Below are 23,412 nucleotides of genomic sequence, written 5' to 3'. Positions count from 1 at the left end.
CAAGTAATCAAACAGCCAAAAAAATAATAATTATACAGTTATCAGGGGGAAAACTTGCTTTAGTGAGTTTTTTTTTTTTTTTTTTTTTTTTTTTTTTTTTTTTTTTTTACTGCAAACTGTTAGATTCCTAAATCAAAAATGTTAATGTAGCTACATCACAATACTATAATGATATACTATACGTATAATACTATACAGTATAATGCCATAGATATTAAAGCTAGGTTCTTATCTAAGTGACTGACCTCAGTATTATGGTACAGAATAGAACTCGCTATTTACAGCTTGCGCATGCGCAGAGCGCGCCTTGCAAACATAGACGCGCGTGCACTCAAGCGAAGGCAGTTACTCTGTTAAGAAGCGCGAGCGGTTCGGCGGCGCTTCACATGTACACCCGGGCACCGAGTGCACACCCGCGGCTAGTATACTACCACTAAAAAAGTACACAAAGGTAAGAAAGAAAGGTAAGAAAATTGTCTTGAGAACTTGCGGAGACGTCTTTGGGGAAAGTTTGAGTGCGACTGAACTTTTCTGACTGAGTGAGGACGTGACATTGTTGTCGCCTAACGTTGCTAATGATAATACAGGCTGACAGAAACAGTATAGCTGTGAGCTTAATGAGGCAAAGTTAACGCCACATGAGAGTTTCATGTAGCTGTTTGTAGTGCTCAGTTGTCCACATCTCCTGTGTGGTTACTGCCTAAAAAGTAAACACTTACTACATTATCAGCTGGCTTATTCATACTGGCTTATGCTGGTTAATAGTGTAACACCAACCTGGATGATGATGATGATGATCATCATCACAGTGCCAAAAGATCACACTGTGTCATTTTAGAATAATGCATTTCCTGACATATTTTGCTCATCTAATTAACTTGAAGAATCATACAGCCCTACCTTACAGCTGGTTGAATTGGCCAAGGCAGATATCACTTACATGCTGTCTGACTTGCACACACAAATTAAGAGGAAAATAGCAGAGCTTATTAAATATTGAATATTAAAATGGTTACTGATTTGATCCCAGTATTCAGCATGTGCACGATGTATAGAATACAGATTGAACCACGTGTAAGCTGAAGGTTGTTACAGTTAGTTGTTTTCTTTCCAAAGCTTTTTTTTTCATGATTTCATAGATAAAATTAATTTAGCAGTCACACAGGTTCTTCTTCCTTTTTACTGCCCCACCCTGGAAAAAAAGCTGTAAAAATTATTCATCTTGTTTTCTGTGATTTGCTTTAATTTAAGCATTAAATGTGACCCTAAGGTAAGTACATTTAGAAAATGAAAGCAGTGGGATTTCCTCAAGTAACAGATGAGGTGATGTACGAGATTCCACCTCTCTGATGTGATGGAATGCAGGTAACATGCTGGAACATGTGCCTGTTATATGGGTATGCACTATGTGCTTATTACCTGTTCCAGAAAGGCATGAAAACAGACATGAACACATATTTTTACAGCATCTCTGTTCCTACACTGACGAGGGCAACTCGCTGGAGCTGCAGGCCTGTTTATGTGCTCAAATTTAATGAAGATTTAATCGTCATCAATGAGGACATTGAGCATGGCTGTGTTCAAGCAACAGAAAGTGGAGGATTTTTATGAAATTGGAGAGGAGCTTGGAAGGTGAGTAATATGATAAATTATTGTTGGATTTCCCCAAACTGAGTTATCATAAGTGAAGTGTACGGTTTACTGTTAAGAGCATTGATCATTTTGCATGCATTATACTTTATGGTCCTCGAGAGTGTGTTTAAAGAACCTGGCTAACAGATGTTTGCTGAGGCTGGGGAAGGGAACATCTGCAGTGGGATTTGTAGTCATAGTTGGAATAATTTGAGAGCTTTGGCAGCACACAGAAATGTTATTAGACATTACCCTAGATTAAAGCATATATTTAAATGAGTGTAGTTTAGCTTTATTGTAGCTCTCGCATAGTCATTTTATTAGACAGTCGTGAAAGACTTGAGTTCCTTTTTCACTTCTGTTACCCAGTTTTGTTTTGTTTTTTCTTCCTCTGCTATAAAGAACACTCCCCCAAAAAGCTGCCCCAACAGGCAAGGCTCTCATCACTCAAATTATGGATATCAACTGTGAAAACATTACTCATAGCATCTTTTCATCAGGTAGTAGTTATAAATCTATCCAAAAAGGAAGTGGGGTTATAGTGTTGAATTGCTTGTTAGCTTTCAGGAAAGGTGTGGCCATACGCCCAGCTGGGTGTCCTTTCTCCCTGGCATCTGAATGAAGAGGCTGTGAAAAGATGGCTGTGGTATAAGCTGCACTTAAGCCTACTTTAGGACTAGGACTGGCTACCAATTGAAATCTGAATCATTACACATTGTAATAAACAAAATAGTCAAAGCTTTGCACATGGGAGTGACTGCTATGTTGGAGTACATATATTGTTGTGGAAGAGGTAAGCTGAGCAGCCATGCCCTGTGGCTACAACATGGTTGTGCGTTATTGTTGTGAATATATAAGAAGAGCCACCATCTGGCTGACTCAGTGCTCTGTCCCTCAATTTAGATTTCAATTTATCTGACACACCTTGGCGTAGAGAAGAGGGGATGTGACTGGACTGTATAGTAACTCAAGGTGCCAAGGTGGAGCAGACCTCTGATTTTGAATAAGCATCTGCAGTTGTAGCTTTAACAATTAGGAGATAAATCTGTTTTCAGATCAGCACCCACTGGAAAGGCAACAGTTTGCATTTCCAGTGTTAGGGTAGTACTGTGATTGTCTTTGAAGTGGGCTGTATTAGTAATCATCACTCTGTGGAATGATTTCTGTACCACAGATGGAGAATAGTGTTCAGCAGTATGTGAATTTTAAGCATGCTGTAAAAAGATTTTGTTCTGCTATGGTCAAGTGTAGTGGAAATATTATTGAGAACAAACACCCAACACCTAAAATGAAAGAGGAAACATGTGCATGTGGTTTCACACAACTGTCTGTAAGAGCCAAGCAGCTGTTTTTTTTTTTTTTTTTTTTGGTGACAGTCAAGCATGCTACAGAAGTACGTCAGAGAAGCACAAAAGTGTAATAATTAGAGCACAGAAAAAAGAAACTAGACATGTCAAGTAGTTAGCCATACCATAGACACTTCCAGTCTTTCATTGTGTTCCACGTGGGCACTGGTTACTGAACACGTCACTTCATGCATCATTTAAGTGTGCATTGTGGAGAAAAGTGAGACCTTACACACCTCTTCCATGATGCTGATGGGTGGCTGTACACAGGGCTTTAAATAAATTGATGGGCTGCACTCTACTGTGGTGGGCTGCACTCTACTGTAAATCATCTTTGAGATTAATTTTGCTTCCACATAACACTGCACCAGAAAATGTCACATTTTGTCACAGGGCAGTTGCTGTCTTCCTGTTAGCATATTATGAGTCTTTTTGTATGTAATCTCTCATGAGCAACACCACGTTCACAGACCACTTTAATAGGAGCACCTGTATACATTCTCATTCATGCAGCTTTCCAATCCGGCAATCATGTGGCAGCAGTGCAATGCATACGGTCATGCAGATACAGGTCAAGAGCTTCACTAAATGGACAGTTCATACCAGTGATGTGATGTGACCTGACCATAATGTGAATGAAGAGAAAATGGGGGAAACAAAATGATCTCTGTGACTGTGACCGTGGCATGGCTGTTGGTGCTAGACAGGCTAGTTTGAGTATTTCAGAAACTGCTGATCTCACAGCAGTCTCTAGCTTATACACAGAATGGTGCGAAAAACATCTGTTATGCAGGCATAAACGCCTTGTTGGTGAGTGAGGTCAGAGGATGGACAGACTGGTTCAAGCTGATAGGAAATTTATGATAACTCAAACAGCCATTCTTTACGAGAAACAGATCTCAGAACACATATTCTTGTTATTTCCTGACAGTAAAATGAAAAAAATGCAACTCATGGCACCTCTTAAAAAACATGGTTAAGCTGTAGGAGGAAGTGAGATGAAAGAGAGATATGCATTAATGTACTGCTTATAGAGAGCAGTATTAAATTCTGGATTTACTTCAGACAGAGTATCAGGCTATACGACATTGTTTTGTTTCTCGTTTTCAGTCCACATTAAACCCTGAGCTGCTGGTTTGCTCAAAGGAAGTTTTGTCATAACAGTGTCCCAAATGTTCTTGCATTATCAAGCTCTAAGGTTCCTGTGGTACATTTCCAATGTGAATCAATATAAATATGACTTAATTAACGATAAATAAATGTCATGCTTGCTATTTGTAAAAGTAGCTTAAAGATGCTATTACTGTTTATGACTGTTCCAGAAAATAACTATAATGTCTGTGTAGTTTGCAAATATTTTGTGTTCACTTTATGTGCCAGTGTGATTATTTAGTAGATTAGTACAGAACCATGAACATGTTTGGGCTTACTGTTTCAAGCATTTTTCTGGCAGCAGTGTTTTGGTCTATAAATGTTATTCTTGTGTGTAAAAGCATCAAGCTGTGCTGAGATGAAGTAGGGACACAGAATGGATAGGGTATGAAGCAGCTGCAGCAAACGGTGAGTGAAGTGAAGTACATTTGCATGGGAGGGATAATGAGCTGTGTGGGATTTTTGACCCCTGCTGAAAAGATCAGTGTTTCAGCGGAGATGACAGCCAAAGTAAAGTGTTCTTCTGAACATGACTTTCTCAACTTGACATAACAGCACTTTGTTATTTTTGCTTCATAATTGCATAGGAGGAAGCTAACTGTTGTCATCACTCATGCAGAGTTTTGTGCAGGTCATATAATATGTCCCCTTTTCATCATATACAGTAGGGTTTAAAACCCTGAGACCACACTGAAAATCTGAGATTGTTTTCCTTTAGATTCGGAAATAAAGAGAATGTTTTTGAATTTTGAAATATTTAAAACAAAGAAAGTAACCGTTGAACATTTCTGCACTATTTCTAGGGCCCTATTTAAACATAAGCAAGTTTGTGATATTGACCATGTTAGCTGCTTTGTACAAAAGGTCATATTTTCCTCATGTCTAATCTCTTCTATTGAAGCATGTGTTCAGGCGACACACTGATGGATTTGATCTAAAATGCATCATAAGGTTTTACACAAACTTATGGAGTCCATGCCAGCTCGAGTGTACACTGTCATACCAACTACTAACAAACTCTGAAATACATATAAATATTTCAAAGATTGTATTTTTCACTCAAGTTGTCAATAATATAATTTGTAATTCAAATTGTTGTATTAAATTAGAAGCATTTTCGCTAGTGCTCACAGACTTTTGGAACCCACTGTAGTTTCACTTCTACTCTGTTAAACTTAAAATCCTTTTCACATTGCCTCACAGATTAGTGGATACCTCAGTGAAGCTTCATGAATTTGGGTTCCCTTAGGCTGTGGGGTTAAAGTTAAATATTGTATGTAAATATTAGGATGGCACCATTCACTCAAGCACATGGCCTTGACATAGTTAACAAACAGCAGCTGTTGGGAGTGGAAAGTCTAGTGAGACTGAGAGCTGCAGGCGAATTTAGAGCAAAGTCAGCTGTCATGCTTGCTATGGAAAGACTCTTTTGCCAGCCTCCCTCTGAACATTACCTCAAACAAAATACTTCTGTTGGTTTTTGTGTCCTCCTGGAACGGTGGAGGTGTTGATGTCAGTGTCATCAAAGTGTTCTAAGCTAGACTTGGGTGATTTAAACTCATAGGATTTTATGAGGTATTGAGGGTGTGTAGCTGGTTCTGTGACCTTTGAGGCATTTCTCAGAAAAGGCTCATGATATTTTTTTATGGTGCTCTTTACAAAGGCATTATTCTGTTTCAGACTCTTTCGAAGTTACGAAGGGTCACTTCAACAAATCACTCCTTTTTTCCCTGTGTTGTTGCTCTAAGCCAGGTCAGCTAGCAGAATGTTTGACACTGGTCTCTGGGGTGGTTGTGCTCTAGATAGAACAGATGCATAGAACATTTGAGATGGTCAGTGACTTAGACCCCAAGGTTTTGTTTTTTTTTTTTCCCAAGACTCCCATAAAGAAGGCCAGCCCTAAGGCTTTACATTCCAGCCCACCATGTTTTGGTTAGCTGTACAGCGTGTGTGTACATGTGTGGGTGTGTTTTTCTCTCTGGAGTATATGGACCAGGAACAGCCTCACCTATATTTCCATGTGGAGACCGCTGAATTGTTGTTGCTCTGATCTGACAGTGAATGTATTTGTTCACAGGGATTTAATAATTAACATAATCAAATACAGTGGGTTGTGCTGTACCCTATAATCAACTACAGGGTGGGTATACAACAGCAATTTGCCAACAATTCAAATTTGTATGTTGTAGAAAATCAGTGAAACACGATAGTTCCTGTTATCACTTACATTATAGCAGATATAAACAGTCAAGGGTGCATCAGTGTCTGTTTCATGAGGCAGTTCTGGCATGTCAGTTTTGGATAATCTTATGTTGCATCACTGAATATGTATGTGGTCTTTGAACCACATCGCACAACCTGGAGCTATGACAATTAATCACTATGGTCATCTGCATGAGATTATGCCCCATCGCAGAACACACATGTGAATTTTGCTAAATATACAGTGGAATTATGCCACACTTCCTATTTGCATGGCATGATATGGTATTTAGTTGCCTTTCATGGCAAAACTTTTTGAGATATTAAAAATTCCTTTGCAACTTAGTGTAATTTATATCTTGATATCATGCTTACAAAATCTGATATGAATCCACTAGAAGAAGTATTTCTGTAAACCTGCTTTGTGACAATGTCCATTGTTAAAAGTGCTATATAAATAAAATGGAACTGAAATTGAATTGAATTGAATTGAAGTATGAAAAAGTTTGGTACATAAGCCAGTTGGTGGCACTATGACAATGAATCACTAATGTCATGTTTATGTTACTATGCCCCATTATTTAAGATACTTGTGAAGTTTGCGCCACATTGCATGATATACAGTGGAATTATGCCACACTTCCTATTTCAGTGTCATCACATGTTACTTTATTGCCTCACAATGGCAGCACCATTCAAAATATTTAAAAGGAAAAAAAATCACATTTTAGCATCTTAAATACGATGTTATCATGCTGACCAAATTTGGTTTGAATCTGATGAAACCTGTAGGAGTAATATTTCAAAACTCTCAAAATGGCTGACTTTTTGTTGGGCGGAGATGATGGATGTGATTATAAAATTTATCTTAAAAAGACCTGTGTGCCTACCAAATTTGTTGCATGTAGGTGAAACTGGATGCCCACAATGATGAAGAATGTCACAGGGGACACTATCGCACCCCTTGGCCATACTCAAGTTTTTGCCAGATATTTTAACTTGCTAAGATGGCATTTTTGCAGTGTGATGGTCAGCACTTCTGATGCATGTACCAAGTTTCATGCCAAGCACCTCAAAAATGCAACAATGCATTTTTAGGGTTTAGAGCTTGGGCCCTAAAAATATAGCTGGTCACCTAACTGAGAAACCACAAAGTGCAATTTCCTCTGTCTTGAAGATTGTCATGTGACAGAAAACGTAAAGAGACAGCCTTACCTCTGTTACAGTGCACGGACACCAAAAAGCCCAACACATTTTAATCTGTTTATTGTTAGGCTTAGATTATGTAGAACGTCCTCCATACAAATCCCTGTAAGTTAGCTGTTTATATAGAAATGATAGCATATTAGAAATAGCGCATGTAAACCTCTGATTTGTCTTGCACCCACAGTGTTTTAACATTTGTTCAATATCCAAAACTTGTCATGACAATTGGAGTTAAAGAGAAGAAATAAGTTCACATAACTTAATGGGGCTATCATACTGTCAGCACTGCTGTTAATCAGCATATTCTGAAAAATAAAATCAGCACATTCTGACCAATCAGATTGGAGAATGGTATAATTAAACTATAATAATGCTCGAGTGAATTAAACAATTCAATATTTGCTGTCTAAAATAAATCAAAAGCTTAGTTTGCCTATTTTTTTAAGCTTTCAGACATGCACCAACCTGTGAGATCAGAACATTACCTGAAAATTGTGCACTTTTTTCTGGCTAAGTGTGTGAGTCTGTCAGGGTCCCTTTCGACCAACTCTCTGTCATTCACCTTCACCTCAGCAGCATCTAAAGCAGGGATGAGACAGGGTTGAGACTGGAGTGAGCCAGTGAGTGGGATAAAATGAATTTACACTCCTATCACACCCCTCTCTGCTGGGGCCCCAGTGTGAAACACAGGAAATAACTGACTATAATCATCTTACTCCACTGTGTCCAGTCAAAATGTGTTTGGAAGCTTATTTTAATAGGAGAATTGAGAGTCCATGGAATAATGAGACAATCTCTGTTGTGTTTAATAAAGAACTGGATATCATTTCACAAGCATCCTACAGAAACATCCTGCAATATCTTTAAGGTGTGGCACAGTCTATAGTCTCTGACCTTCTTCAGGATGACGGTGACAGAGAGAATATTTTGTTAGCATATTTCAGACTGGAGGCTCTTTCCGTCTTTCTCTCTATGTCTCAATCAGAGCCCTCTCCTGGCTCTCCACCTCCACACTATCTGCATTCTCAAGCTGGCCATCTGGAGTGCGCACTGATGGGACTCTGCATTAATAGTGCAGCCTGATAGAGTGATAGGACAAGGGGTGTATGAGTGCACTTGAAAATCAAACGTGGCACTACTTAGTCAACTCTGATACAGCTTCCTACTCATACATTCCACACACAGTGTTGTGGTGATGCAGTCTGGCAAAAATTCAGGGATTAAATCTGACACAGGAAGGCGTTTTCCTACATCCGTTCTTAGTATTTAGTGTTAATTATTTCTGGAATTACTTACATGTATATGGTGTATATGGAGGAGACATAACACTGGAGCAATGTTTGTTGTAGAAAATTAGGAATATCCACTAGTGCTCCCTTCTTTGCTGTACCAGAGGAATGCTTGCATTTGTTTTTTTTATAATTGCTCAGTGTATGTGATTATTCATGCTTCTGTCTTCACAACGTGATACAACCTGTATCAAGCAAGAATGTTTTTAAAATTAATGTGCTTCCTTTCAAATTTTGTTCAGTCGGAATTTGATGACCTTCCCTGCCCTAGACAGTTATGTTGAATACAAGGAAGCTGTGTTGTAAGAATTCAGGAGGAAGCAAGCGCAGAATGCTTGACACTGTAGTAAAGTGAGTAGGAGGAAAGCATTTCTCTACTTCTGTCTGTGTGTGCGTTCTTCCTACTCCATACCTCCTGTGTAATGCAGGCCAGATGAAGGGTTTCCTCTCAAATTCTCACTCCGTGGGAGATGTTTTGTTTCCCATTTTGGTCGTGAAATTGGGTGATGAATTCCAACACATGCAGCACAGTGTAATATAACCAGTCTAAAATGACTTATTATCACCTGTATGTATAATTAGATAACTCAGAAATTCTATCAAATGCCTAGTTAAAATTCAATTCCATTCAATTTCAATTCAGTTTATTTATTTATATAGCTCTGTTAAAAGTGGACAAAACACAAAACAGCTTTACAGATGTATGTAAATTCCAGATATAAATTTTTAATTTATTAAATTATGGTTGTACAATTTTGGAACACTATTTTTGAGCAAAAAAAAAAAAAAAAAAGCAGCTTGTGTTTTTGTCCTACAACCTTGTCACAGAACTTTCTAAAAGAAAGTCAAGCAAATTACACCCATTTCATTTGCTACAGTTGATGGTTTTGTGTTGATCTTACACTGCAAATAAATTTTGTGTCAAACTTTGTATAAGTTTGGTAGTGTCTTAGTGATAGACCTTTTTGTTAGCTTGTAGATAACTGATAATGATCTAGCTGACACTACTGGTTGTTACATATCAGCTGTCTAAATTATACAATTAGATAGCAGTCTGTTTCACCATGTGTTTAGAGATCTTGGGAAATAATGTCAACAATCTTCATTTTTCTCTAAAAACTTCTGACAGTTCACACATGCTTTTACACACACAGTGTCTCGAGATGAGATTTATGGGTCAGAATGGAAGCATTTATAACATTTTCTGTGATACTGCTGCCAATTAACAGATAGCCAGCTTCGACATTATTGCGCTTGTTTTTTCACTAACTAGCTATGTGAAAAAGGAACCGAGATTGAAACTCATAATTTTGCTCATGTTATCATACAAATCGGTATATTGTGATATACAAATATTGTCCAAAATATCTTAACAGTGATATTGGCAACCTCTATTTTTCCATTGTTTTTTTATAGCCAGGAAAAAATTGTGTATGGTTGTTATTAAAGCTAAATTCTTAAATGTTCTAATAATTTCTAACAAGCTTTTTTTTTGTCTTTTAGTGGGCAGTTTGCTATAGTGAAGCGTTGTAAGGAAAAGAGTACAGGTGTAGAGTATGCAGCAAAGTTCATAAAGAAGCGCCAAAGCAGAGCGAGCAGAAGAGGAGTGCGGCGAGAAGAAATTGAAAGGGAGGTGAACATTCTACAGCAACTCCAGCACCCCAACATAATCTCACTGCACGATGTCTACGAGAACCGCACCGATGTGGTGCTCATACTGGAACTGTAAGTGACATTTACACACAAAGCCTGTGTATTGTATATGGCACACACAGAAATGAGTGTATTTTGAGTTCTGACACTCACTGGACTAATTATGACGGACAGCTTATTGTATGTTAGTGCCTAATTAGCTGCAAGTGTGCGTATGCCTCTCTGTGTTTGTAAGTATGTCTTTAGGATGCTCCCATGATACAGTCTCTTTGTTTGTTGCATGTTTTTGCATATTACACAGGCAAATCTGAATGTCAGTTCTTTGGCATTCCTGTGAAGCCCCATATGGGTTTGTTCATGCTCTGATGTGTGCATGAGCACATGGCCATCCAATTAGGACTAATTGTGGGTTGAATTCCATCAGTGCTGTGTCAGGAGCCAGTCAGCTGCTGAGGTCTATAAACTGAAAACATCTATGTGGAGTCCCCAGAGAGACAGCAAGTGAAAGCAGTGTTTATTTGCTGTGCAGAGAAAGTTAATACATTTTATGAAAAGAACATACGCTTAGATAGTTCTGATAAGATCTGTGGTTAAAGTCAGTTTTATAATGTGATAGCAGAGGAAGTACATTTTTTTTAACCTACAAATTTGAGATTGCAGAGAACATGTAGATTGTGAGAAGGTCTAGGAGTGTGAATTTATTTTCACACTATTTTTTGTTTAAACAAATTGACATTTTCTTGTTATTGCTTACATATTACATAATCAGGATTATCAGTATAGTATAAATTATAGATCAGATGCAAATGTGTCTGTGTGGTATGTACACTGTTTTATGTTATAGTGTTTTTGTACTAGCTGCAGAACACTATCTTGTGTGTGTGTGTGTGTGTGTGTGTGTGTGTGCGTGCGCATGTGTAAGGGTATCTGGAGGAGAGCTCTTTGACTTCCTGGCCCAAAAGGAATCCCTGAGTGAGGAGGAGGCCACTGAGTTTCTTAAACAGATTCTTGATGGGGTCCACTACCTGCACTCCAAAAAAATTGCACATTTTGATTTAAAGGTATCTACTTTGTCAAAAAATTGATGTCAAAGTGCACCTTTAAGAAACAACTTGGTCTAAGGTACTTCAGTTGCTGGTAAAGGGACATTCCACTACAATAGCTTATGAACATATATGTTTCTTTTTTTTCTGCTTCTCTTTTTACACCATAACAACCTAAAAACAAAAAAAAATTTACTCCTAAAGAAGGCTAGAGCAGTACTCATATCTTATCTCAGTTATAATGCTTATAAAACAGCCTATGTATATCATACTGTATTATGCACACCTATGAAGAGATGGAAGAAATAGGAAATGGAATTGTTGCCATGGTAGCAGACCATTTCTGCATTGGCCTATATAGAGGGTCTGTCCTGTTTAGCACTGTTGCATAGCAACACCTGTAACTTACAAGAGGGGACCTGCACCTGTGTTTGGGGCTTGTGAAAAATATTTTTGGTGAGATAATTTAATAGATACTAAGTTTTATACAAGTATGATTGTTTCATACATAAAACAGTCTGTTCTTTTGAAATTTACTGTGCTTTTAAAATACTGCACTTTTGACATTTCTGAGTATTGTCTGTATAATCTTAAACTTCTGTTGGAGTACCATTTCCAGTGTTATTCCTATACTTCTCATTCATGTTTTATTACTCAGCTAAAACATCCTTAGACACACATGGCTGGCATTGTAATTATTGCCCAGTCATCTCCAGAGACTGTTTATTATTTGAACTTAATTTCTCACAAGTGCATTGTGTCATCTGTTCCGAGCCCAAGCATTTAAACACCACAAGATGAGGGAAGTCAAGCATTCAGATCTTATTGATAGTCTCCATCCTGTTTTTCTAAGTGCTGCATCTCCTCACTCTCTGGCCTGCAGAAGGGCTATGAACACTCTCATAGCTGATATTAACACCATGATATTGCAGATACTGAGATCATGGAAAGTTTTTGAAAAAAAAAAAAAAAAACTATTGAGTGTGAAATGCCTATTATGTACAGCAATCAGAGGAGAACTTTGTCCAGTGTTGTAGAAAGATCATTCTGGTTATAGTCTGCATTTCGTGTCTTTACACTAATTAGATTTATTCCCCTCCAAAAGTATTGGAATGGCAATGCCAATTCTTTTGTTTGTGCTATACACTGAAGACATTTGGGTTTGAGATCAAAAGATGAATATGAGACGATAGATCAGAATTTCAGCTCATCTCTGTGTTTCTTTGTGAATTCCAATCCAGCCTTCCGATTCTTACTGCTGATGAGTGGTATGCATCTTGTGGTATGGCCTCTTTATTTCTCCTGACAAAGTCTTCTTCGAATGGTAGATTGCGATACCTTCAGCCCTGCCTTGTGAAGGTTGTTGGTGATGTCACTGACTGTTGTTTTTGGGTTTTTCTTGACATCTCTAACAATGTTTCTGTCATCAACTGCTGTTGCAGTTTCAGCACATTCCAAATTGTTGTTTTGGCTATGATTTTCCCTCTTTGCTCAGCTTCAAAACGGCTTGCTTTACTCCCATAGACAGCTCTCTGGTCTTCATGTTGGTTTATCCAAATGCAGTCTTGAAGCCCAGGGCTCAAACCAAGAGTAGACATTCAGTGCTATTAGTTGTTTAAACAGTCAGTCTAACAGGGCACACCTGGGCAACAAGAAACACATCAGTCACACGTTCCAATATTTCTGATCACTTTAAAAATGGGTGAGTTCAAACAAATGGTGCTATGTTCTAAGTTGTTTAACACATCTAAATGTAAATATAAAGAAATGAAAGCTGAAAGCTGATCTCAAATCCAAATGTCTTCAGTATATAGCAAAAACAGTAGAATTGGCCTTGCCATTCCAATACTTTCGGAGGAGACTGTATCTTTTGTGCACATTGTTTGATGTGTTATTTTGTCATATTTTTATATGCTTATATATTTCTTTGGATTTCAGCCCGAGAATATTATGCTGCTAGACAAAAATGTCCCACTGCCACGGATCAAACTTATTGACTTTGGCTTGGCACATAAAATTGAAGATGGGGTCGAATTCAAAAATATTTTTGGTACACCCGAATTTGTGGGTAAGTCAGAATGTGCAAGAGTAAGACATCATCACCTCTACACTATCCAAACATTTCAAGTGAATCACTTTCATTTAAATAGAGTAGTTAGACTGTTGTTTCAGCAACAGCTGAGGTTCAGTACAATTCTGACCATATTGCATTGCAATGTTTGCTATTTGAAATATCTTTAGAAATATCTTATGGTCTATTTTCAGCTCCAGAGATAGTCAACTATGAGCCTCTGGGATTGCCAGCAGACATGTGGTAAGTGATCCTAATAGGGTGGATCTTTGGGTTTGGATAAAACAGGCATCTTTATGGTTTCATGGCTTAATATGTTTTTCCACCTTCTCCTTCCTTTACAGGAGTATTGGTGTCATCACATACATCCTGTAAGTGTGAAATGAGGATTGTGGATTCTCAATTTCAGGTGTTATTTCTGTAGGCTGGTGTGATGGATCCAAATTATTTTTAATACACACTGAAAAGTGTTCCACTCATGAAACAGTTAGTTTGAATGACACTAATTAATTACCAGAATTAGTCGTGGTTCTAGATAATAGAGAAAAAACAATCTAATCTGCTATATTTAGCACATGCAACACTGATCTTCCAAGCACAAATGTGAGAAAATTGACTAACATGCCATCTTTTCTTATGTAACTGAAATTTTATGTGCAGAAAGGTGAGTGCGTTAAATGTTTTGATAAATTTTTATAGAATTGATTTTCTCAGCTCAAACCTTTCTTTCACTCATTTAGACTGAGTGGTGCTTCCCCATTTCTGGGCGAGTCCAAACAAGAGACACTGGCAAACATTTCCGCAGTGAGCTATGAATTTGATGAGGAATTCTTCAGCAGCACTAGCGAGCTGGCTAAGAGCTTCATTAGACAGCTTCTGACACAAGACACAAGGTGAGAGATCAAAGGACAGCAAAACAGAAAGAAAACTCAGTCATAAGTGCGTGAGTATTAATTAAAATTAAAACGTACTGTTGTCAGCAGTGTTCTTTTCACATTTTGTTCATGTTCACATTTTGAGAACAGGCTCAAGCATGTTAATATTGCATCAGCAAGCAGTAGAGAGTGGTGGCTTGATTTGGCTTGAAAAATTGCATGTAGGAAATATCTTTGAACATGAGTAGGCTGCACTAGCTGTACAGGGATTACCTTCCTACTGTGGTAAAATATTTATTATTTTAAATCTGTTTTTCTTTTGTTACTGATCAACAGAAAGAGGCTCACAATAGAAGGGGCTCTCAACCACCCTTGGATAAAGGTAAACATCTGGATGACAATGCATGTGACAGCATGTATTCCTGTGTTTGTTTCTGTTAGTGCACTTAGTAGGTATTATAACGCTAGACAGGGTGTGGCTACTGCTGCTAGGCACTGTGAATTGATTGATTTTGGAGTGATGCATGACAGAAGCAGAACAAAACTCCAAAGACTATAAACACTTACAAACCTGTCAGAAATAACTAAACACACCATACCTATTTACTGTTATAAATAGAACATTATTTTACTATTGTTGCTGAAGCAACAGGAATTAACCTACAGAACGAATACCAACTTTACCATATACTGTACATCAGGTAAGACCATTCCTGATCATTGTGTATGTCACTTGGAGAACTACCTGTCTCAGATACTCCATGAGCCAGAGATTATCTGATATCCTATGTATACTTTTCTGGCTACAAGGTTCAGAATCTTTCTGGTTCATTCAGGTTCTTTCATCTTCAGTAATTAACTTGGTTGGGATGCCAGTCCATCGCAGGGAACCATGGACACACATTCACACCTAGTGGTAACTTAATGTAGCCAATCCACTAACCAGCATGTTTTGGGAGGTGGGAAGGAACCACAGAACCTGGAGGAAACCTAGAGGAAAAGGCTACCTGCTGCAGCACTGTGCTGCCTGCTTCAGAATCTAGAAAACTGCAGTCTGATTGCGTATTCACACTTTTGTGTCTTCTGTGTAGATAGTGTGCAGATTGGCAGTGGGAAAATATACTTGTAAACATAGCACAATGACCTTTTCAGAACAAGATATTTACAGGATTTCAGTTTTTATCAAAGTATGCGGTTCTCCATCACATTGACTGAAAAAAATGTAGCACACTCTCTAGTGAACGCTAAGAAGACTGGCTTGAGACTACCTGTTACACAACTACCTGCTACTGCCTGCATGCATATTTTTGCATCATAGAAGTGTATGGTCAACAAATCCACACTAACAGAACTTATGGTCTGATTTGATCCATGTAACCCCATGACACTAACTTCTCTGAACGCATCTGGCCCCACTCCCTAAGCTGTGAATGATTGCTGTGAATGACCAAAAATCTGCACAGGACCCACCCTCACTCAGTCTCCCTTTGGTTCCTATGTCTGAAGAACCATGAGCATGTGGAAGACACCAGCTTAATTCCGAGGCAAAGTGGACCATGTCAGCTGAAGACCAAACGCCTGAAGGAGTATACCATCCACTCCCACTGCAGCATTCCACCTAATAACACATACATAAACTTTGAGCGCTTTTCCAGTGTGATGGAGGACATCACCCTCATAGATTGCGGCCTGGAGGAAGTGGCCCAGAAACGAGAGTCTCTTCAGGAGGACGTTGAAGCTCTTCTTTCCATCTATAATGAAAAGGAGGCCTGGTACAGAGAAGAAAGTTCGAGTGTGGGACAGGGCCTCTCACAGCTCCGTTATGAGTTCCGTAAGGCAGAGGCTCGGAGGAAGGATCTTCAGGAGGATATAAAGGCTACAGAAGCCAGCCTGGACATCATCAGCAGCCGCTACTTGGAAAGACAGGCCCAGCTAAGCTCTCTTAGTGAGGAGCTGAACACAGAGCTGCGATGGCTTCAGGAACTGATGAGTTCCCTGTATGGAGAGGTGGAGAATGGAGGACGTTGCTCCACTCCTGATCTCAACAACCAAGTGAATGAAGCTCTGAAGGAGATGTTGAGCAGAACCTGTGAAGAAGAATCACACTGCAGCAGCCAGACAGACAACACAGAGTCATTCTTTTAAATACATGTTCCTCATGCGATTTCCATATTTTCTTATGGCAATTCCTCAAATTCAGATGAAATATCCTAATATATGAATACTGTACTGGGCAATACATAACTTTTCCTTTTCACATAGAGTATATGTTTTTTCCCCCTTTTTTTAAAGTCAGTTAAGTAAATTCTTTTATTTAAAGTAGCTCTACATTAAGTCTAATAATTTTTGTGCAGTATTTCTGTTAGGAGTGTTAGGGATTTACTTATCCCATACTTTTATTTTTGATACAATATTGATATCCGAGCTACTGAATTGACCTCAATACAGACTTCATTCACTTGTATAATTAGAAGAACTATCTAAAAAGCTACTTGACTTTGTATGAAAATTCTGTTTCAATTTCAGAAACATTCATGGCATGTACAGAAATATGTCAAATTTAGTCCTGTAATGATCTAGAATTTCAGGGCAATGTTAGTCTAATACTGAGTGTCGGTGTGTCTGTAGTTATACTGATATATTGTCCATTGTCTCATTCAAATATTGTTTAATTCCTAAGATGAACGTAAGTAAGTTGCCTCAATTTCTTGAGAAACACGTATATATTGCATAGACTGTATGTTACTTTCAGCACTTTTAAAGCAGTTTTAGTATTTATAATGATGTTAAATATTTATACTGTTTATTTATTTCTGCCAACACAGGTACTTCTTCAATTTTATTTAATATTAAATAATTTAATAAGTGGCTCATGTGGGTGCAGAGAAAAAATAGTTAAGGATTATTTGTTTATTACTAGTTGTGATTTCTTTCTATTTGAACCATTACTTGTAAATCACTAATATGATAATAAATAAGATAATAAAAAAAAAAGGAGAGTAATCACAGCTTTTAACTTTTCTGTGCCACGGATCACTGTCTGCTTTTCTACTGATAAAGATCATTTCCGTCAGGTTTAGCTCAGACTTTTTACTGTATTTACTGCATTCTGTGATGACAGGAAATGAAAAATGAATACCGCAGGTTATACCAGTATTTACTGTTGGTGACATTTGTGCAGTTCATAATCTGTCCTGTGAAATTTTCTATGCTGATACTGTTATTAAATGTTAAATGGAGTCTAATCTCAGTCCTCCATGATATAAAAAAAAAACTAATCATTTGGTCTATAATTTCATGAGCTGTTTCTGTCATTTATGTTTTTTTCTCTAGCCTAAGGACTGTAGACAAGCTCTGGTGCGCAGACAGTCTGTGGTCAACATTGAGAATTTTAGAAGACAGTACGCTCGCCGTAGGTGGAAGGTATTTACTCTGAATCCTGCTCTGTCCAATAATGCTGAATTGGCCATGGCTATATAACACATCACATGTTGTAGAGACCTTTGTAGTCACCTATAACTGAGATTTACAACCTGTTTTTAAACATTTGATCTGCTCATTGGTATTCTCTTCAATAGTTCTCTTTCAGGATTGTAGCTCTGTGTAACCATTTGACACGTATGATGAAGAAACCACAAGTAAGTGGCTCATAATCATACAACTCATCGTATCTGCAAAAAAAAAATCTTTCTGCAAAAAAAAAATTCACCCTCCTCTTGATGAGGACAATATCATGTCATCAAAGGCCTGAGAATTACTCATTTTTGCCTTAGTCAGGGCAGTGTGTGGTGTGGTGTCTTGTTTACAGTAAATGCTGGTGTTAGGTTTCCAAATTCATGGTATTTTTGTTTATAGAGGTTTTTTTTTTGTTTGTTTGTTTTTAAAAAGATCCCTGTTAGCATTTGTGTTAATAGATTCATATTCATGTTCTGAACCATATTTGATGTTATGGGTGTCTTGTTTCTGGGTATCTGTATTGTGGTGAACAGGGCAGTCCAAAAGAGGTCCAAGAGGCCATTTTTGCAAGGGACTGTGAGAGCGACCAGGAAGAGGAAGTATTACAAAGGAGACCGAGGACCAGGAAGAGGAGCAGCACCTCCTGAAGCTCCACAGGTTCTTCCAGCACAGAACAACGCATCTGCAGTAGGCAATAAGACACCAATCTCAAACACACTGATGTGAAAGAGTCCAGGATGTGTCTTTTACAGACATTTACCCCTTAAAGAAAGAGGGACTGAGCCATGGTTAGAGTAAATATGCCTTGGACACATTAAAACATACAGTGATGTAAAATGATTCAGTGAGTGCCAATACTGTGATATTAAAATAGTGTGTTTTTAAAGCTGTGCAATTAATTGATGAATATAAGGGGGTAAGTTAGATTTTACATGTGCTTATAATGCCTATGAGTGCAATGTTAACTTGAACAGTGTCTTGATCTCTCTGAAATTCTCCCTTTTTTAAGTGCTATAACCTTCCAGTCTCCTGTTTTACATGATCCTGTTGTCTTAATATGTGCCATGATATTTTGCGTATGGACTGTCATCCTGTAACCTACTAGTAAATGTAAATAACATTTCCAATAGCAAATATTTGTATACAAATTTGATGCACATGTTTGTATCATGTATGTATGTATGTATGTATGCATGTATAAATTAAACATGATGTGAGCTGGTGAGGTGACGGTCAGCTACAAGAGGGAATATTTTCTTATACATTTTAAAGTTAAAGGTCAGTGAACAAGATTTGTCAGCCGTGAATTGTGAATTTTTCATAGTGTTTATAGACTTGAACTGTCTTATAATTAATTGCTTTAATGAAAATGTTATCCATATTTTTGTAATCAGGGCAAAATATATGCTACCTCAGAACACACTTTGAGGAAAAATTGTCACACTGGTATAGATTTGTGGGGTATTCCAGAATCTGCTTTTAGTCATATAGTTGTACTGAAAAAACAGGTCCCCACCCTGTACTAGTGCAGTAACAATGGTCAAGTGACGTCAAATTTGTTGTTGTAACACCTGTTGTAACACCTGTTGTTTTTCCATAAGGTATATTACACATGCTGCACAAACATTTGTTGCTTAAACATGCTGCTGTTCTGGGTATGCGGTGCTGTATGGTATTTTCAGAGATGACGTGTAATTATCCAAAGAAAGAGAAAGTTCCCTCGGTCTTAATTCGTCGACAAGCAAACTCATAAACCGCTTTGTAAGTACAGTATCTCTCTGATCCTTGGACCTGGAAGTATGACCTGGGATTGGCGCTGTGTATTTGTCCACTGTATTCGGCAAGCATGATCGATTGTATTTTAAAGACCATTATATTATTAGCATGTATGACCATGCCTCAAACATAGTTACATTCTTTTAGATTAATCTGTTTAAAATCCTGGTGGGGTTGCTTCAGTGTATTTCTAGGTTTACCTACATTTTATAACAAGCTCTCTGTCTTGTCCTGTCATTTCATTTTGCAAGTAGTGTGTGTAAAGTAAAAACTAGTCTAGGACTCTTTCCCCATGTACAATGCCCCTATTTTGTATAAAGAGATCAATAAATGTTTAATATATTTATTAAATTTCTTGTTTGTTCACGTCATTTAGTTGTTTATCACTCTATAAGGGAGTGAACTTTGAGTTTAGAATCATGCATCTGATTGTGTGGACAATGATTAATAATATGGGATGCTACTACTTTGTTTACATTGTCAGTGATTCTTTTCTTTTCTTTTTTTCTTTTTGCCTCATTGCTCAGAAAGCTAGGAATTATCACAAGCCCAGTGTTGTTTGGGCCCAAGTAATAGCAGACAACACCTGACCTGAATCAAGTAAAATACTGCCTGTGAGCTAATGTGGGAAAGAGAGCAGTTTGTATTAAGTGTATCTCCTATTTCAATCCTTTGTTTTTGTCCACAGTAGTGTAATTTTGATGAATGGCGAAAAGGACATCCTGAACTTTTTAAAATGCTTTTTAATAGGTGTAACAGCAGGTGACTTGCTAACAGTAATGTGTTGCTTCCAGTTCAGTTGAAAGGTTATGAAATAACAGTGACCCACACTGAGCAAACACTGAGCTGTGATCTTAGCATAGTACCTTGGACAAAATTTACACAGAACTGTGGCCAATTCAACTGGTTCATTAAGTAATCTTAGGAACTGGTTTAAGACAACTAGTCCTAGACCAAGATAAAAGTGCAGCTTATCCAAAGCCAGTGTGTTTGCCTGTAGTGACTGTAGTCTAATTCCAAGCCCTAATAGCACTTTGTTTATGTAGCTGACAGATCATTTCAGATTTTTTTTTTTTTTTTTTAAACAGCAAGCTTGCTCTGTGTGTGTGTGTGTGTGTGTGTGTGTGTGTGTGTGTGTGTGTGTGTGTGTGTTGGAATGTTTTCACGCTGATCTCTTCACCCTACTGAGTTGCCCATTTGGGCTTTTACATCATAAGCTCATGCTTTATGTTGGTAAGAGGAAAGAGCTGCCCTAATGATCACCCCCTAACCTTCTGCAGTTCACAAGGTTACATGACATTCAGTTAACATTTTGTCAGAGTTATTCTAACAGGCCCTACAGTGCTGAAATTGGAGGAGAGGCCAAGGCTGCTGGCAGAAGCTGATTCACCATACCTCAAATGCAGGCATACTAACGGATGAACAGGATAAAGTTCAAACGATGGGTGGATCACTGTTAGGATATCTGTTACTGCTGCAGTGGTGCGAGGGACGCTTTCTTTTTGTCAATTTTGTCATTTTTGGCACAAAGCCATTTCGTGTGCTATGACTAATATCCAAAAGTGTTGAATCCACAAACCAGTGCTAATGTTGGGATTTTTCAATCATTAACACCAGTCCTAGGACAACTGGGCTCATGTCATTTGATAAAAGGGGGATGGGTTGTTCTGGCAGCCTTCCATTACAACTACCACACAAGCTTTCATTTTAGTTCAGTGGTAAAGACATTACGTTTACATACAGTAAATATTCTAGCTCAGCATTAAGAATGCTGAATCTCAGAAACTTTTGATTCTAGTTTAGATTACACATTTCCATAGCACCATCTAATATTATTAAACAAAGTGTTTGTGGAAAGGCCTTACATACAGAAACTATGGTTAATGTCGCCCTCTGCTGAGCAAAAGCAAAATTGCACAATGTTCCTCTGTGAAGTCCTTTATATTACAGTATGACCAACTAAATAATCTTCTATGCCAACAAATATTTGCTTTCATTGGAATGGATAACTGTGTGTGTGTGTGTGTATGCGTGTGTGTGTGTGTGTGTGTGTGTGTGTGTGTGTGTGTGTGTATCCCAGAATATTCTGTTTTTTATACAGAGTGATTTTTGACATCACAACGCAGCACACAATGCCACAAACTAATCACAACACTGCATCTCAGCTCTAACATTTTTTCACTTTTTTTTAAGAATCCTCTGCTTCTGAATGGAAATGACTGTGTCTGACATTGTTTATAATATATATTTATTATATATAATGTAATTCAGAAGTTTCTTAATTATAAATTTCTAATATTATAATTTTATAATATAATTATATATTACACTATAATCTAATCCAATGATTTTATCTATAGGCTGTGGTTGATGAAAGAGCCAGTGCAGAGTAAATACTTTTCTCTACCAGTAGAAATACATTGTGGTGACATTTCTTGTTACTAGCACACCAATACACATGAAGCCAAGAGTCGTTGTGTTGTTCGTTGTGGCAGCCAGCCTGTGGGAAAAACAGAATAGTCATGTGTTGGGTTGCGCTGTAAAGTCTCTCATCACTGCTGGAATATCCAGCTTGGTCTGACCTGCTACCAGCTGCCAAAACACAGACCAAGCTGTTGATCTTTGCCAGCTGGTAAGTCATTTTCCAGCTTCCTTATTACTAGATGAAATTGATTAATAAATGTCTGAGATTTTCTAATTATCTTGCTGTTTTGTACTGTTTTTGTGAAATATCTTGTATCATCAGTAGCAGTAATTCAGAAACTGTTTCCTTTCTACAAGCTGGCAAAAATGGTCTACCAGCTTGACCAGCTCAGCATGTGTTGAACCCTGAAAAGGCTGGGGGGTAGTAGTTTGTACCCAAGCAATGGGTTTGGGCCACTGATCTGATGTATGGCACATTACCAGCCCATACCCTTTCGGTACATGCTCAGGGGCCACTGTTTAGGGCCCTCCCTATGAGACAGACTTGGGGTACTCATACGCTTATCAGAAGCTGGATGGTGTGGCTGGGGCCTGACAATACTGGTGGAACTGAATGTAATGTTTCAGATGGTAGGTGATCATCAGGATGACTGGCCACTGGCCACTACCTAAGCTCCTGGAGCTATAAGGTGGCTATGCTGTGAACATGAATTACATGGCCTTAACTCCTGGATCTTTGAGTTCAGCTGAGCATTGTCTGCCACCAAGTCCTTTGTTAATCTAGAGAGAAACTCAGACTGCCTCCTGAGTGGCAGACCAGATTCAGCTCTAAGCCAGGATTTAAACCTGCCAGAGATTTTAGCATGTATCAGCACTGACATTACCATGCAGTCAACCCCAGCATGTTTAAGACGGTTAATGCCAAGGCAGTAAGAACATGGCTAATGCCCATCATTATATAAAAGCAATGGAGCAATCAAACTCAATTGTTTAAAAGCAGATGTTTATCTGGAGGGAATACCCATGATCCTTAAAACCAACATCTGCCAATTAGCAGGAATTCCAGCTAAGAATAGCAGACTTAGCAGTAGCCACTTAACTAGCAGAACCCCCAGAATGTGGACCACGTTAAGGAGAAAAACACAAAGGATCATCTTGGCAGGAAAAATAATCACTATTGTCCAGCTCACTACACAGGAAAACGCTCAGCTCACCTCTGACCATGCAAGGTGAATGAGGTATAACGACTTACTTACAAAAGAAGCAACTGAGTGAAATTAGACAGTA

General features: G+C 38.2%; 1 protein-coding gene across 4 annotated transcripts; it reads left to right on the top strand.

Moving 5' to 3' along the window:
- Nucleotides 1-266: 266 nt before the first annotated feature.
- On the top strand, nt 267-20,052 carry dapk2b (death-associated protein kinase 2b). Of its 4 annotated transcripts, XM_026918885.3 has the most exons (12): nt 293-451; nt 1,467-1,632; nt 10,331-10,552; nt 11,403-11,541; nt 13,462-13,591; nt 13,789-13,837; nt 13,939-13,965; nt 14,335-14,487; nt 14,806-14,851; nt 17,803-17,892; nt 18,048-18,107; nt 18,459-20,052. In XM_026918885.3, the coding sequence occupies exons 2-12, from the start codon at nt 1,556-1,558 to the stop codon at nt 18,570-18,572; spliced, it is 1,107 nt and encodes a 368-aa protein (XP_026774686.1). In that variant the 5' UTR covers nt 293-451; nt 1,467-1,555; the 3' UTR covers nt 18,573-20,052. The 4 variants fall into 4 exon arrangements, with proteins under 4 accessions (XP_026774689.3, XP_053092817.1, XP_026774686.1 ...); XM_026918888.3 differs by lacking the exons at nt 17,803-17,892; nt 18,048-18,107; nt 18,459-20,052 and adding an exon at nt 15,976-17,796 and having other exon boundaries at nt 267-451; XM_053236842.1 differs by lacking the exons at nt 17,803-17,892; nt 18,048-18,107; nt 18,459-20,052 and adding an exon at nt 15,976-17,796 and having other exon boundaries at nt 267-464.
- Nucleotides 20,053-23,412: the final 3,360 nt, after the last annotated feature.

This window comes from Pangasianodon hypophthalmus, chromosome 9 (genome assembly GCF_027358585.1).
Source record: "Pangasianodon hypophthalmus isolate fPanHyp1 chromosome 9, fPanHyp1.pri, whole genome shotgun sequence".
In the NCBI taxonomy this organism is placed as follows: Eukaryota; Metazoa; Chordata; class Actinopteri; order Siluriformes; family Pangasiidae; genus Pangasianodon; species Pangasianodon hypophthalmus.
Note: the sequence above shows the minus strand (reverse complement) of the source record. Positions and strands in the feature narration are given on the sequence as shown.

Bases quoted from the DNA above. Each gene is read 5' to 3' on its own strand.
- dapk2b (XM_026918888.3), top strand. From the start codon at position 1,556: ATGAGGACATTGAGCATGGCTGTGTTCAAGCAACAGAAAGTGGAGGAT. The intron at 10,553-11,402 runs GTAAGTGACATT...CGCATGTGTAAG, and splicing joins GTGGTGCTCATACTGGAACT to GGTATCTGGAGGAGAGCTCT. The intron at 14,852-15,975 runs GTAAACATCTGG...CTATGTCTGAAG, and splicing joins TCAACCACCCTTGGATAAAG to AACCATGAGCATGTGGAAGA.